This window comes from Phocoena sinus, chromosome 2 (assembly GCF_008692025.1).
Source record: "Phocoena sinus isolate mPhoSin1 chromosome 2, mPhoSin1.pri, whole genome shotgun sequence".
NCBI classification, from domain to species: domain Eukaryota; kingdom Metazoa; phylum Chordata; class Mammalia; order Artiodactyla; family Phocoenidae; genus Phocoena; species Phocoena sinus.
Genome location: NC_045764.1, coordinates 96,053,774 through 96,070,854, shown reverse-complemented (window position 1 = coordinate 96,070,854; position 17,081 = coordinate 96,053,774). Strand labels below are relative to the sequence as shown.

The following is a 17,081-nucleotide window of genomic DNA, read 5'->3' as shown; positions in this document are numbered from 1 at the left end:
TAGGAAAGCAAGTGGCCCTAGAGTAGAAAGGGACTTAAGAACAATTGATAGCCTCTATTGATTCTTATGGCTGTGTATAAATTCCAAAGGGTTTTGTGTTGGTGAACTATCTCTGAATATACCTGCTAGCAGGATATATACTGAAATTTCCAGCATTATCCCTGTATCCTCACTGTATCCTTACTGAGGCATAATCAGAACATGAGCAGAAAACCAAAAGGCTGAATTTTGTCATGGCCAAAATGTGAAGTTGGAGGGAAGAGACCAGTTCTGTTTCTATATTTGGGGGTTCTTGGCTAGTTACTCTACTTCACAAATGACTCATTTCCCCAACTCATTAGATACATATCTGCTGATATTTTAGGGAATCTACAATGGAAGAACACAAGGAAGATCAACTAGATGATGAGTAAGTAATCATGATTAGGCAAAGCCACATCCAAGGGCCAAGGTATGAAGCAGGTCTGCTGTAGATGTCTTCCTTCATCTTCTAGTCTCCCTCTCTCTCTCCATCTACTATCTATCCCTCCCCCATTGCACTCCACCTCAAGCCCTTCATGCCCTCCTGAAGTGAGAGCTATTATAAAGTCTTCTTTTCCAAAATCATCCCTCATCCTTACTCAAAAGTTTGCCTCACTAACTTATTTATGGTTAATTATTTGAAAAGCAAACTAATTAATGATACAAGAAAAAGAAAAGTTTATTGAGAGCTTCCATGTGCCAGGTACCCTTTCTAGATGACTCTAGTGTTACCCCTATTTTATTCAAATTTACTTCAAAAAGATTTTTGAATTCTTGAAAGTGAATGCCTGGATCATATCTGTGTGCTCAATGAAGTGACTCTCATGATAGATACTCAAGCTTTGTAGCAGGTACTGTAAGAGAAGTTTTGAGATGGGAGGAGGAAGGGAAAGACTGAAGCCCTACCTGCTGGTGGAAATCTCTTGTGGCTCTGCATAAAGCTGGGCTCAATCATAAGGAATGTGCCAGCTACCTGGATAAAAGTACTCAATAAAAGTGTATTGCATGAGCAGATTTTGTGAACAACTTGTCTTAGAAACCAATGCAGGACACTATTTAAGGAAGCAAGACTTCTGGAACCAGAGTGGAGGTGCACTAGTATATTGAGCACTTTGGCTGAGAAAGCCTGAGAAAAACCTCTCTTGCTGACCAAGTTGAGAATTATTGAAACAAACTGTAGAGCATGATTAAGAAATATAATTTCCTAAGAATGAAAAAGGACAGATGTGTTTCCAGAAACAGCCAGGTTAATGAATTACGTGCCTTCTAGATATCCCATTTAGTCCAAAGATTACTGATCTTAAGATAACTGGCCCTTGTTCAATTTGGGGACTGAGTCTACAGGTCAGAGAAAGTGGAAATCTTAAGACTGGCCCAGTCAAAGAGGAACATTAACAGTTTGAATATGGACCTTGAAAGGGATATGCAGAGAATTGATGAAGCAAATCAGGACCTTCTTCTCAAAATCCGCAAGAAAGAAGATGAGATTCAGAGGTGAGTGTTGGGGTTCCATGAGGGAAGTTCTCCATCCAGAGGATGGGGTAGAAGAGAAGAGACAACACTAAATTTTCCTGTTTGTTCTAGAGACCTAATTCTTGTACAGCAAAGTTTCTTCTTCATTCTCTGGCATTGCTCTGTGGCTCAAACTCTGAAATACAGCAAGTTTTAAAGAGATTCCTAAAAAAACTGGGTGATACCTGAGCTGAAAGAACATTGGGGTGCTTGACTTGGGAATCAGAGGAATCTTACTTTTCCTGCCTTGAAAGTGATTCTGAGTCTAAGGATCCAGGAAAGAATGGTTTCCGACTTGAGATTCGTGTTTATTGTCACTGAGGTTCCCTTGAAACTGATATTTGTGTTTTATCGGTTCTGAAACTGCCAGATCCTCAGAGTGTGTGCTTGCGTCATCTAGGCTGGAAAATGAGATCACTCAGACCAGAGACCTGGCAGAGGGTGAGGAGTGGGGGAAGGAGAACCGCACCATGATGGAAACGGAAAGAACCTTGCAGGCGCTAGAAGAAGAAACAGCCAGACTGGTAAGCAAGAAGCTGGGAAGAGCTGTATGATAGGTTTTATTCATCATCCTGTCTCTCATCAACTATCAGATAAGCTAGTCTCTCCTTTTTACATACAACTAGTAGTCAACTCAAAAGTCATGGCAAGGACTTCCCTGGTGGCACAGTGGTTGAGAGTCCGCCTGCCGATGCAGGGGACACGGGTTCGTGCCCCGGTCCGGGAAGATCCCACATGCCGTGGAGCGGCTGGGCCCGTGAGCCATGGCTGCTGAGCCTGCAAGTCCGGAGCCTGTGCTCCACAACGGGAGAGGCCACAACAGTGAGAGGCCTGCGTACCGCAGGAAAAAAAAAAAAAAAAAGTCATGGCAGGATGTGTCCATGCATGGAAAGGGATGTGTGGAGGGTAGGGTTTCTTTGGTAATATTTAGTATTGGGAAGCCCTGCGTGTGGGCATCTCTATCCCTGTTAAGTTGGTGTGTATGTATTGAGATCAAACCACAGGTTCTTTACCTGACCTTATACAATAAGGTAGAGTTCCTGCAGGAAATCATCACTGGAGCGAAATGGAGAACAATCAACTAAATAAAGACGGATGATGGTGTGCAGATACACACTTACACTGCTTCTTTCTCTCAACAGGAAAGGAAGAATGAGACTCTGGTCCACAGTATAGCACAACTTGAAAGAAAGGTGGGATGGGGCTCTTGTGTTCCCCAGTGTTCCCACAGCATCCCCAGGCACCAAAGAGGCAAGGGAGCAAAAGTGGTCATAGGGGATCCCACATGTTAGAGAGGCCTGTGCTGGGGTGGATACTACTCTCCTGAGGCTGAGCTTCATGACCTAAATAAATGCCATGGATCTTCCCTGCAAGTATCAGATGGACAGAGGGAGTGGGTTATTCAGGGTATTCAGTGATCCCATAGGTTCCCTCATTCTATTACAAGAAAAGGGATTCCAGTAGACACTCTGTTAAAGTGATTGGCTGGCAGCTCTGTAGTGAGAGTTAATTTTACTTTCAACAGAGACTTAAAAATACTTAATTCCTAAGGATTCCCTCTTCCTTGTCTAGGCATTCCCTCTACCTCAACTCCTGCTCAGAATACAGTGGGCTTCCTATGATACCCTACTTTCTGACCCATTCCTGAATAACCCAGCATGGATGAGGGGTTCAGAAAAGTACCCCTGCCTTGAGCAGGCTCCAGCTTTGGTGGCCAAGACTAGTGAGAAGAAGTTAAAGGTAGAATAAAGATGTCTCCAAGAGCACCAAGTATCCACCAAAGGACCACCTCCTGGCAGCTTTTATCAAGACCAAATTACCAGCCCACACACACACCAGAGAATGTCTTTGTTTTCTTTATTTTTTTTATTTGATGTATTTTTTATTTGCAATGTGTTTTTTTATTTGAAACTGTAGCTTACAAGGAAATCTCAAAAGGCAACTAAGTGTGAACAAGGCAATCTAAAGGGAACCCCAGAAGAGTCAAAGGTAAATGGAAAAGCAATCTTGAATGAGTGTGGACTATGTGAACAGGAAACAAGCTTTCAAGTGGAAACAACTGTCAAAGTTGGGATAAATTCTTTGTAGTTTTACCCATGTCAGGCATAAGCCTGGGCCACTGAGTACTGACATTTCCTCTGCTCTTAGTAAGGAATTTTACTCTGAAGCCATATATTTTGTTTATTCTTCCATGAGGAAGAGCAGAACACAAATGCATATATAACACTGGAGGCAGTTGAAGTCCCTAATTTAAATCCTGTCCCCAGTACTTAGTGTGGTATATGAAGGGCAATTTAATCAGTCCCTCCCAGCCTCCGTTTGAAAATTGAGTGAAATTGTGTATATAAAGTATTCTTTCCTTTTTTTGGAGAGCTAAAACCTGAAGTCACATAATTTTAAAGTGACTATTGAAGAGTGTGGCTAAGGCATATGTATGAATTCATAGAGGCAGAGCTAGGATCTGTAACTCTACTGCATGCTAGGCAACTTACACATCCTGTCATGGAATCCAATCTAGAAAAGAAATCATTAAGTTGGTCATTCAAGTATCTAGTGAGTTCTGCATGCTAAGTGCATCAGACAGTGCTTAGCATTTCTCTAATTGTGTTCCAGAGCTAAGAACCTGGACACAACCACAACACATCCGATCAAAGTTGCAAGAAGAATTAGAGACTTACTTTTTTTATTTAGAGAACAGGTAAAATTCTAACTTGATACTTTCTGTAGAATTACATCTTTATCCTTGCCTTAATTTTTCTTTAGCTTATTAAGTACACACTTAAGCCCATACTGTGTATATGAAGCCTATGAAGATACGGACACACTGAAAATAGAAATATAAAAAGAAAGAATAGAGAAGCACTCTCCTATCTTCTCTTGGCCAAATTAGTGTTGATGGCCACAAAAAAAAAAAAGAAGAAGAAGAAGAAGACGTTTAAGGCCACCAAGTAAGCTTGCTTAGTCGTGCACATCCAGGAAATTTACCTGGAAAGAAAGAAATCTGGATCCTGTGTGTACATCAGGAAGAAAGTGAAGTTAAGACTAGAAAGGATTATGAAGCCCCATGACTATCCTTACCATATAACTGCAGCAGTCAGAGACTGATTTTTCTTCCTTCTCCTGCCCAAAACAAGTTTTCCTGACAGTAAGGCCACCAGAATCTAGTGGGGACACTTTAATGCTGGCTATGTCAGGTGAGCTGAGCTGACAGACTATAAAGTTCCAGGTGTTGTCAGAACAATGGCCATTATTTTCCTAGCAGCAACCAGCCCAGCCCTAAAGAGTTCTAGAGTATTATTAACCCTCTGAATCACTCCCTTTTGCCCACCTGTTTTGTAGAATTCTTAGGTGATATCTCTAATTCTATGAAATATACAGTATCTCCTTTGCTTCTGTTCCCGTTGCATGCTGGTGATTAGTTCAGTAGTTTAATGGGATGCCTGCTTCAACTCCTTGTGACTCAGGCCACTGTCTTGAAAATATAGCCTTTAGCACATTTTTCTTTCTGGCCCTGGTTGTAACTGACTGGAGGGGAAAGGAACTGTTAGAAGCATCCAGATGTAAAATAATGATCCCTAGATGAAAGTGGAACAACAGAGCTGAAAGGGAAGGAAGGGAAAATACAGTTATATCTTCTCTTCCTACAGAATATAACCCAAATGCATCCATTCTTCCCTATCTACTACTACGAATAGTACTACCCTCTTGCAAGCCACCATACCCCTCAACTGGATGCTGAAGTAGCTTCCTAACAAGTCTTCCTGCTTCAACTCTTACTCCTAAACAATCTCACTTTCCACATATTGAAAAGTCTCTTCTTTAAAAACACAGGTCAGATTGTGTCTTTACCACTTGAAGCTCTCTCCTGGCCTTTTACTACAATTAGAATAAAGAACCAAATTTTGGGGATTTCCCTGGTGGCGCACTGGTTAAGAGTTGCCTGCCAATGCAGGGGACACAGTATCAAGCTCTGGTCCGGGAAGCTCCCACATGCCACGGAGCAACTAAGCCCACGTGCCACAACTACTGAGCCTGCGCTCTAGAGCCTAGAAGCCACAGCTACTGAAGCCCACGTGTCTAGAGCCCGTGCTCCACAGAAAGAAAAGCCACTGCAATGAGAAGCCCGCACACAACAACAAAGAGTAGCCCCCACTCGCCACAACTAGAGAAAGCCCGCGTGCAGCAACAAAGACCCAACGCAGCCATAAATAAATAAACAAACAAATAAATAAAAGAACCAAATTTTTTTAGAAGCTATAAGGCCCTACGTATGTAACTTCATCAGTGGCTACCTTTCCCCACCTTACCAGTATCCCCTGTGCTTCAGCCACATAACTTCTTCATACATACCAAAGTTCACAGTCTTGGCCCTTGTTGTAACCTCTGCATGGGACATATTTCCTCCAGATCTCCATTTGACTAATATTTATCTTTCAGATTTCAGCTCAAGTATCATCAGAGAAGCCTTCGCCAACCACCTATATTAGCTCTTATGCCATCACTCACTCTCACTCCGAGCACATTACTCGGCTTTTATTTCCTTCACAGCACTTATCATGTTGATTCATCTGTTATGTCCCCCAACTAGAATGTCAGCTCTGTGAGGCAGAAAGCCTATCAATTCCGTTCACCACTGTATCCTCAGTACTCCCCCTGCCCTTTCCCTGTCACTCCAGTATAGTGGCCGATATAGAATAGGCTTTCATCAAGTATTCAAGGAAGGAAAAGAGGAAAGAAGAAATACAGGGAGAAAGAAAGGAGTGAGCCATGAATATAAAAGCAAAAGTGACAGTGAATTTTTCAAGGTTGATGTTTTTCTAAGAGAAATAGCTAAGGAAGAAGGAAGCTAAGAATTGAAGTTTAAGGGCGAACAAAGCACTGATGAATACTCAGTGGTCAAGAGTGCAGGCTCACCAGGCAGCTGCAAGGACAGTTTGACTGCCCTCCATCAAAAGGATATCTGAAATGGTGCCCAATGCACGTCAACCACCTGTGAGATAACCTCTGCTATAGCATTTCAGAATGGAATCTTGTTTTTGCCTTGCTGAGTTACCAGCCTCCTTCCCTGTCTATAGGTTAAGTTACAACAGCTGGAAGCCTCCTGTGCAGACCAAGAGAAGGAGCTGGCCAAGGTAACCACAGTAACTTCAATGTTACTCCTCCCAAAGGAAGGGATACTCCATTCTTGGTCAGACGATCTAATGCATTCCTCAAATGACTGAGTTATAATAAGGTTCTAGATCCCAAACCATTATGGGATCAGGAGGATATGAAGGAAAGGAAGATGACTATAGTCTCCTAAGTTACCTTCTATTTAATATTTTTATAGGATACACTTCATAATCTATATCTTCCACAAATTAGTATCTATTCTTCTCCCAACTGTCCCCAAATAATCCCCAAGGGACTATAAAATATAGCTTGTTTACCCTCAAAAAAATTAGTTCATATGTACAAAAAAAACATATTTAGAACAATTAGAAGGCCACATTTAGGGTCTGGTACACAGGAGGAAACAAGTATACTGTTGTTCTTACAGCAATTCACTGAGAAAATTTAAGACTAATAAATTTTAGTCTCCCCAGGTAATAGAAGACTATGCACTTTTGGCCCAGCTCTGTGAAGATCAGGCCCTCTGCATAAAGGTACAGCCCTTCAGTAAAGGGACAGCAAAGGGTTTGTTCAGGTACAGGGTGAAATGGAACCAGGTTTTTCAGAGCATACTCTCTGGAACAATTGTAACTCTTCAAGGTGTCATTCCAGAGGGATTTTAGGGTCTATGACACTCCACCACCAATATCATTCTGTTACTTCCCTGGTCTCCCAGCCTCTGTGCTCTTAACTTAATAATGAACACTTTTCCTGTTTATAATCCCAATTACCCCCAGAGACCTGTCCAATGGTGAAATATAGTGAGAGATCAGTAGTGGTGGGGTGGAGGCTAGGAAGGAGAAAAAGTGGCAGTGGGAATACCAAACATTTATGTTACAATGTAATAATGCATGTTTATTATGATTAGGAAAAGCACAGGGCTTTAATTAGTAACCGCGCTTTCTTTTATTTCTCTTTGAAGAAGTACCGGGAAACTTTGAAGAAAATAGAAGAAGAACTAGAGACTCAGTTCCTCGAGAGAGAAGTGTAAGCTTTGGCAAACAAAGGAACATCCTGGTTTTAGTGGTAACTCCATCTCAGCCTGGGTCAGAGCAAACATCTCTCTAATTCCAGTTTGGAATTATGAGGCCCCCAACACCACATATCTTTCCCCTCTGTAGTGATCAGGTCGACTCCCACTGAACCACACCAACTGTAAAACGCAGGTCCTTCCCCCATCCTTCTTCAAAGACTGTAGAAACACATCTCCCTTCATAGCTTTATCACGTTACCAATTATTTGGGTTTATATTAAGGGTAGGAACATGTGCTTTAAAAAGGGTTAGTGGTCAGGCACCTTGATAAGTAGAACATTCATATTAAACATAAATAAAAGCTTCCTTCCCAAAAAAAATACCCCTTGAGTTTGTCAAAAGAGTTTAAATGATGAGAAACTAAACCAAAAACCTCGCTTCCATTTCTTGACCCTCTTTAGATGTTAAATCTTAATTCAGTCAAGAAGTATCTCTATATATTAAATATTTTGGAACCTTGTGATGAAGAGAAAGAGACCCAAACTGCATAAAGCCTCTAAATAGGCAGGTACACAGGTACACCGTGGCCTTGTGTCCAAGACACTAGGACTTGGAGGTCCTCACCCCTAAAGAATACCTTCAAGTCTCCCAAAATCCTTCCTGAGTACTAGGTATGGCTTGACTGCTAAGCTAAGTTTCTAGAACAAGGCTATTCAACAGAAATTTCTATACTATCTATTAAGTATCCACTTGGCCACTTACTGAGTACTTGAAGAACAGGTAGTATGACTGAGGAACTTATTTTTTATTTTAATTAATTTAAATTTAAATAGCTACATGTAGCAACTGGCTACAATAGAATTCGAATATAAGACTGTTTTTAAACAACCATCATATAGTATGAATCTTTGAGGGCACTTTATCCAATCTCTATCTTGGTTCTTTTCCCCCTAGGTCAAAAGTCATAAGCATGAACTCAGCAAGCAAAGAGTGTAATGGCCAAAATAACAAGGTAAGCACCTACTCCATCTTCAGCTTCTTCAGTGTCATCACCTTTCAAAGGAGTTTCCAAAATCATAAGCCACCAAACATCTAGCAATCTTCCCATGTGGATTTTCCAAGAACAGTACCAGATATAATTCCAAAGCATTTCAACCCTAAACAAATAAAGAGGATGCTAAGGAACAGTTGTCTTCCCTCTTACAGCTGTGCAAATGATGTGTTCTCAAAGAAACCAGCCCAAGACCAAAGAAAGTTTAGAATAGAAGCGAGAAGGAACATTAACTGAGGGTGCACTCTATGGAGAGAAGGCCAGTACATGACACATACACCACTCCTCTATCTCCTGTAATCACAGCACTCTTTCCTGATGATCGCAGCATGGTCCAGAATCTTTTACTACACAGAACACCAAGGGCATCTATCACCATCTAATCAGAGTTGGCCTATGAGTTAAAACATAGGAAGCAGTTGCTTCTTTTTTTTTTTTTTTTTTTGCGGTACGCGGGCCTCTCACTGTTGTGGCCTCTCCCGTTGCGGAGCACAGGCTCCGGATGCGCAGGCTCAGTGGCCATGGCTCACGGGCCCAGCCACTCCGCAGCATGTGGGATCTTCCCGGACCGGGGCACGAACCTGTGTCCCCTGTATCGGCAGGCGTACTCTCAACCACTGCGCCACCAGGGAAGCCCAGCAGTTGCTTCTTTATGATACAGCTTCAGTGTCTATTCATCTTTAACATCATGATGTCACCAGCACATATGCAAAGGTCTGAAGGAAACAGATGTGGATGTAGAGCACCCGGCCTCTTGGCCTGCTTGGTGTCTTGTGGAAGCGAGTACATAGATAAAGTTTATTTGACTTTAATTGTAATTTATATTTCCTTTAGAGTCAAAGTGGACATTCAGCAGAAATTTTATGTTGTTGAGATATATGGTCTTTATAATCTCAGAAAAGAGAAGCCATCTCTTCCTTAAAAGCAAATATCAACATTTGACTATTACCCTTGAGGTGCTCCAGATGTTTGAATATGTTAGACCATTTCCACAGTGACTATAGTTCCCACTGTCCTGAACAGGTTATTCTGGTCCCAAGCTTATGTATTCCACTCAGCAAGCAAAACTCCTGAAATTAACTGAAGTCCACCTCTCTAGAACCAAGCTTGGCATGCTACCTGATGTGTCCCACCATCTATTCCCGGTGACTTATTAAAGTATTCCTTCTGTCCACCTATCAGAGAAACAACAGGACTGTCTTCATCAAGATTATCAGAGTCCATGTGATGGTTCAACGACCTATGATGTTTGAGCAATCTCTTTAGAGAGGCTGCCTGAGCAGCTGACCAGCTAGCATGCCACTTAATCTCACTCAAGCTATAGAATCAAATTTGTAACCCAGAAAGCTGCTTTCTAATTCCAATTCTGCAAGCCTCATTTCCACAGTTTTAAAGTGTGATCATAATTCCTCTTCCTTTTTATCTCACAAGGAAGTTTAAAGGAAAATGAAGTAACTGAGAAAATATTTTGGAAGAGGGATGTTACAGAAATCCAGGATATATTCTCATCTTTACATTTTTATAGCTTTCAAAACTTATCCCTTGGAATATGTTTGTGTGGTTTTTATAGCCTGTAAACTTCTCTAAGGGTCACTGGCTAAGTAGAAGGTAAGGGTATAGTTGAGAGAGCCCAAAATGTGAACTGAGAGGACCTGGGTTCCAGGCCTGGTCCTGCCACTTACAAGCTGTATGACCCTACCCTTATAAGTCTTCATTTATTCCTATCAATATATAAAAAGGTAATGCAGATTTATATATATATATATATATACACACACACACACACACACATATATACACACACACATATATATATGTACATATATTTGGCTTTGAAAATTTCATCTGCTTATGTATATGAAAAAATTTGTAAAATTTTACCTAAAATGACATTTAATTAATGGCTCAGTACTACTTGGCAGTGCTCACAGAGTCCAGAAATTGTTTATTTATCACTGCCCTTTCTTCTTCTCCCAGGATAACTCTCTCCAAAAGAAGAAAACAGGATTCTGTAAAACGTAAGTAAATTCCTTTGAGTAAACTTCCCAGAAAACCGGGAGTTCTACTTAGCCATACTAGCAGATAGCAAAGTCTAGACAAGGAGAACATTGTATACACACACACACGCACACACACAGTCAAGTCAACAAATTTGTTTTATCAATGACTACATTTCTCAGTTCACTGTTATGACTTCCTTGTCCAAAGGCGATGACTAATCTCAGTTTTCCAGTATTAGAAGCCAGTGGCCTAGCAGTAATCAGAAACAGGAATCCTATCACCTAGAAGAGATGTGACAAGTGTCATACTTACCCCCTTTTCCCTTCAACACTTTCAACTAGTTTGATGTGTCTGGTTTCCCAGTAACATCAGTTGATTAGAAATGGGGACTCCAATAAAAAAATTAAAAATTAAAAATAGAAAAACAAAAGAAATTTTAAAAAGAATAAACAAGGAGGGCTCTAAAAAAGAAAGAAAGAACTTCTGCAATATATGATAACACTGAGGCACCTTGAGGACATTATGCTAAGTGAAATAAGCTAGTCACAGAAAGACAAATACTGCATGATTCCACTTATATGAGGTATCTAAAACAGTCAAGTTCATGAATCAAAGTGTGGAATGATGGCTGCCAGAGGGTGGGGAGAGGGGGCACGGGAAGTTACTAATCTATCGGCATAAATCTTTGGTTAAACAAGATGATTAAGTTCTAGAGATCTGCTGTATAACATTGCACCTGTGGTCAATGATAATGTGTTGCACACTTAAAAATTTGTTAGGAAGGTAAATCTCATGTTAAGTGTTCTCATCACAATAAAATAATTTTTTTAAAAAACTTAAAAAAAGAAATGGGGAGATCCTTCTGTGGTTCGTAAGCATGAAGGTTGGGTTTTTACACTATTGTGTGAGACGTGCCTCCCTCAAACTTTATCACAATGTCAGCACATTACCCCCTAATGTGAAAAATAAAAATAGGGAGAGAATTTCTAAATGCAAGTATACCACTGCCTTACAGCAGATAAAAGAGAGAGAAAATGATTGGGAAAAGGAGACAGCACCTAACAGTATTCAGCACACAATAACTGCTCAAAAATCTTGTTAAACCAAATAAGAACTCAAGATTCAAACAAATGAGTGGATATTAGTCCTTAGGGAATCACAGTGATAGCAAAGTAAAATTGGTATTGAAGCCCCTGCATTTTTAAGAAAAGGTCAAATTATGTTCAATATAGTATGTTTAAGAAGGCATAGAGAAACATATATATAAAGTGGTATGAAATGTGATTTAGAAAAAGTCCAATCAAAATGGTTAACATAAAATTACTGGTGCTTAAAGGTCAGCTCCAACTGTCTGGAAAATTTGCTTAAGAGGGATACTCCTTCATACCAGATAAGTGAAGAATTATATATTTCAATACCCTTAAATACATGTTCCCAGAACAACTAGCAGAATTTTCCCTAGAACTCCTAGGCCACCTTCACCTATAATTCAACACCAGCGCCCAACATGAAATTGCCCATGTTCCTGGGATAAGGACTATCTGCCATAAAGAGAATTAGTAAGCCCAGCAAGTCTAGCTCATCACATCAAACTACAAATGTCTTTCCTCTTGCTCTGATCCAGCATCCTTGGAGCACTGGTATACCGTGTGCTGATAAGAAGTTAGAAAGCTAGGTTATTCCTAAGATTGTCCCTGGGCACGTCATCCCAGACCGTTCTCATGAATACTGTATCCAGCTTCAAGAAGAGTGGTGGGAAGAGGCTTTTAAAAGGCTTTTGATTCTAATTTTGAGCAAGATCCTGTATTAGAATGGATCCTGGCTCTTGTCATCAAGATTAACTCTACAGGAAAACTTAAGAAAACTGGAGGGGAAGGGGCTGGTTTTCTTTTTTTTTGCGGTACACGGGCCTCTCACTGTTGTGGCCTCTCCCACTGTGGAGCACAGGCTCCGGACACGCAGGCCCAGCGGCCATGGCTCACGGGGCCCAGCTGCTCCGCGGCATGTGGGATCTTCCCGGACCGGGGCACAGACCTGTGTCCCCTGCATCAGCTGGCAGACTCCCAACCACTGTACCACCAGGGAAGCCCAAGGGGCTGTTTTTGACTGGTGAGTGGAGGTGGGCCATGAATTTGTCCTGAGGCAGAATGCAGCCCAGCACAACCAGATAAGGGTAATATAGCAAAGGAAACAGTGGAGGTTTGCTCATGGAAATCATATTAAAACCACAAGGGCAAAATAATTTATCAGTTAAATAAGAAATCAAGACTACCATAAGGAAATTTATTAGGAAATATTAAAGGTAATATAAATGAAAGAAGAGAAATACCATGATCATGGATAGGAAGCCTTAATGTCATAAACATATCAATGGTCTCCAAATAATTAATAGAACAGTTCAATTCCAATCAAACTCCCCAGAAGATTTTTCATGGAATTGAATAAAATGATACTAAAATATTGTATATGGGAGAGTAAATGGGTCAAAAATAACCTGGGCAATTTTAAAGAAGAGCAAGAAATGAGAAACATGCTCTTTGAGATATCAAGACTTACTGGGAAGCTACAGTAATTATGATAGTGTAGTATCATCAGAGGAATAGGAAAATCAACCAATGGAAAAGAACATGTGCTCAGAAACAGTGCACATATAGAACCTTGATATCTGACTGATTATATGTCAGAGGGGAAAGAAAGGATTGACTGTTCAGTAAATATGGTGGGGAAAAAATGGTTATCCAGATGAGAAAGAAATAAGATTGAATTACTACTATACAGTATAACAAAAAAGCAAGCCCAGATGTGTTAAAGACTTAAATACCAATTTAAAAAAAAAAACCTACAAAACTCAGTATTAGTTATCTATTGCCACATAACAAATTACCCCAAAATTTAGTGGCTACAAACAACAAACATTTATCAACTCACACTTTCTGTGCATCATAAATCTGTGAGCTACTTAGCTGGGTGGTTCTAGCTCATGGTCTGTTACAAGGTTGCCATTAAGATGTTGGCTGAAATTACAGTCATTAGAAGGCTGGGCTGAGGCTAAAGGATCTATGTCCAAAGGAGCTTACTCACACAGCTGGTTGCTGGCAGGAGGTCTCAGTTCTTCATCAGATGGACCTCTCCACCAGGTTACTTGTGTGTCCTTATAACCTGACAGCTGGCTTTCTCCTGAGAGTAAGGAGGAAGCCACAGTGCTTTTAGTACATAGTATAGGAAATCACACACTGTCATTTCCATGATACGTTATTCTTTAGAAGCAATTCATTAAGTCTATTCCACACTCCAGTGGAGAAGAATCTCTCTAAGGAAGGAATACCAAAGAATTTGTGGACATATTTTTAAACTACCATAAACTCTTAATACAAAATAGTATCTTTTAGGCCTTGGGGTAGGGAATGATTTTTCAAACAAGATACAAAAAGCAGTGATTCTAACTAAAGGAAACGTTGATAAATTAGACTTTATTAAAAATAACTTTAGGGACTTCCCTGGTGGTACAGTGGTTAAGAATCTGCCTGCCAATGCAGGGGACACGGGTTCAATCCCTGATCCAGGAAGATCCCACATGCCGCAGAGCAACTAAGCCCGTGCGCCACAACTACTGAGCCTGCGCTCTAGAGCTCGCGAGCCACAACTACTGAAGCCCGTGAGCCTAGAGCCTGTGCACCTCAATGAGAGAAGCCACCTCAATGAGAAGCCCATGCACCTCAATGAAGAGTAGCCCACACTCGCCGCAACTAGCGAAAGCCTGGGCGCAGCAACGAAGACCCAGTGCAGCCAAAAATAAATAAATAAAATGCACATTAAAAAGTAAATAAATTTTGTTCTCTAACACCTTAGAGCAAGTGAAAGTTATAAAGTAGAGGGCAGATATTCAAAATATACACAATGGAAAAGGATTAATATCAAGAAAATATAAAGAATTCCTACAAATTAATAAGAAAAGCCCAAACAACATAGTAGATAAATGGGCAAGAGGAAACACCTAAGATGAATAAACCTATGAACAGATGTTCAGCACCATCGTTCATCAAGGAAATGCAAGCCAAGACCATAATGAGATATTACTTTATACCCATCTGATTGGCAAAAGTTTCAAAATCTGATAACATCAAATGTTGGAGAGGATGTGGATCCACAGAAACATAAACCCTGCTGGTGGAGTATAAATTGGTGCAACTGGGGCTTCCCTGGTGGCGCAGTGGTTGAGAGTCTGCCTGCCGATGCGGGGGACACGGGTTCGTGCCCCGGTCCAGGAAGATCCCACATGCCGCGGAGCGGCTGGGCCCGTGAGCCATGGCCGCTAAGCCTGCGCATCCAGAGCCTGTGCTCCGCTACGGGAGAGGCCACAACAGTGAGAGGCCTGTGTACCGCAAAAAAAAATTAAATAAATAAAAATAAATTGGTGCAACTACTTTTGAAAACAATTTTCCAAAATAAAAATAAAAAACAAAACAAGATAATTTCAGATAGTGATAAATGCTGAAAGAAAATTAAACATGGTGATGGGAGAGAGAGTAGCTGGCAGGCCAGCATACGGGAAGAGGCTACCTTTGTAAGGGGCTGTTAAGAGTAGAGACATTTGAATCTCAAGGAGTCAGACATGCATTTAGATTATGACTATTTTGTTCCAGGTTTTCTAACCTCTAGTTAACAGTTTCTTGGCTTTCTCTTTCCAGGATTTTTCAATATTTCTTTTTCACCACCCTGTTTTTCATCAGACTGCTGGGCTACTTGTTGTTCCACATAAGTTTTATAAATCCAGATCTCTTTGTCAATATACTGCCCAAGATACTGAGCAGGAACATCTTGTGGAAGCTAAGATGCTTTCTCTTTCCATCTCTCATGCTTGAGACAGAGGACATATTACCCCACTGACCCCCAAGAAATATCCTGGAGCAAAAGAAGGCAAGTGGTATCTGAGTCCGTAGACTAAGAGATGGTGGAACTTGTGGAGGAAAGGGGTTTTCTTCAGTTATTTCCTTGAAGTTTTCCTACTTGATTACCATCCCTCCTCACAGTCTTTCCAAGATTAACCTTGCCCGGTAAAGAGCTCTGTCAATGGATTTCTGTGGCTATATGGATAAGCTAAATAGTACCAATAGTAAACAAAGTAGACTATTTTTGGAATAATATCATAAATGCTGAGCAAAATTAGAGCTGATCAATTCTTCTAGTGAATCTTAAAAATCTAAGACACAGGATCCCTGCAAAGCAGAAGACTGTTCATTACTTACATTAGAACTCTTTCGTTATAAGTTGCCTTAGTTTAAGCTAATTTATAAATTTATAGCACACAAAAAAGTATTGCCTCATGGAACTAAAAATCTGGGGCTTCAGGCATGGCTGGATCCAGAAGCCTCAATGTAATGTCACTGGAGTTTCATTTCTCTCTTCTCATCTCATTGGATGGGCATTTTCCTTTTAGTGGGAAGATGCTGCCAACAGCCTAAGACTCATACTACCAGATTAGCATCCTCAGCAGAATGAAAGAGTCTTTTCTAATAGCTCCAGCAGGAAATTTCAGATAAACTGACTTAGTTGTGGTCAACTGTCTACCCCATCCCACAATCAATGTGGCCAAAGGGGTGGGAATACTCTGATTAGTCAAGCATGAATCCATGAACCATATGTCCAAACTCTTGTAAGGGGCAGGGGAGGTAAGGGGACAAGAAAGAGATAAGGGAGTCAGCCCCATGTAAACTATATGGAATGTGTTTCCCAAAGGAAAGGGGACACTCAATTCCCAGAGAAGGGGAAAGAGATACTGGACTGGCAAAAACTGACATTCACTTAATCACTAGTTTTAGCCATACATATAAATATCTGACTTGGGCAATTAAAACTCAAAGCTGTAGCTCACTTCATATATCTTCTTACCAGTAAAAACTATAGCTTCTCAAGATCATAAATCGAGGCAAACTACTGCAAAGAGCTCAATATAAATATGTAAAGAACCAGGTCTCTAGGGCTAAAGTAAGCAAGGATTCTAAAGTAAATAGCATGTGACATATAAACTGCTTCACAAACTTGGCGTAACCTAAATATGGTCAAACCTCCTATTTTTCCAATTAATTGCTGAACCATCCATGTGCCTTATTAACAGGATATACTCAAACTACCTCTTGAACTTTCCCACCCTCCTAAGTGATCAGGACCCTTAACATAAGAGCACAAAGGGGTCATTCTGGCTTCCACACTAGCAGGGAATTAACTTTAACTCTTTGGTTCACTGTCATTTCTTCTTGGGGCCACATGATGTCACTGTTGAAAACTGGTCCTACACAGGTTGATTAAATAATTAATTACCCAAATTGAGACATATCTGATAATAGGAAATGACACAATTAATTATGTCAGGAC

General features: G+C 40.7%; 1 protein-coding gene and 1 non-coding gene across 3 annotated transcripts; both read left to right on the top strand.

The window, feature by feature from the left end:
* The first annotated feature begins 374 nt into the window (after positions 1-374).
* Positions 375-15,596, top strand: TMCO5A (transmembrane and coiled-coil domains 5A). Of its 2 annotated transcripts, none has more exons than XM_032624586.1 (11): positions 375-409; positions 1,366-1,515; positions 1,934-2,057; positions 2,676-2,726; positions 3,451-3,522; positions 6,609-6,665; positions 7,119-7,178; positions 7,607-7,671; positions 8,612-8,669; positions 9,338-9,349; positions 15,369-15,596. In XM_032624586.1, exons 1-11 carry the CDS (start codon positions 375-377, stop codon positions 15,594-15,596), a joined length of 912 nt encoding a protein of 303 aa, XP_032480477.1. The 2 variants fall into 2 exon arrangements, with proteins under 2 accessions (XP_032480477.1, XP_032480478.1); XM_032624587.1 differs by lacking the exon at positions 375-409 and adding an exon at positions 420-451.
* Positions 11,566-11,673, top strand: LOC116750278. Its single transcript, XR_004348974.1, has one exon. It is a non-coding gene; the product is annotated as a small nucleolar RNA U13 (small nucleolar RNA).
* Positions 15,597-17,081: the final 1,485 nt, after the last annotated feature.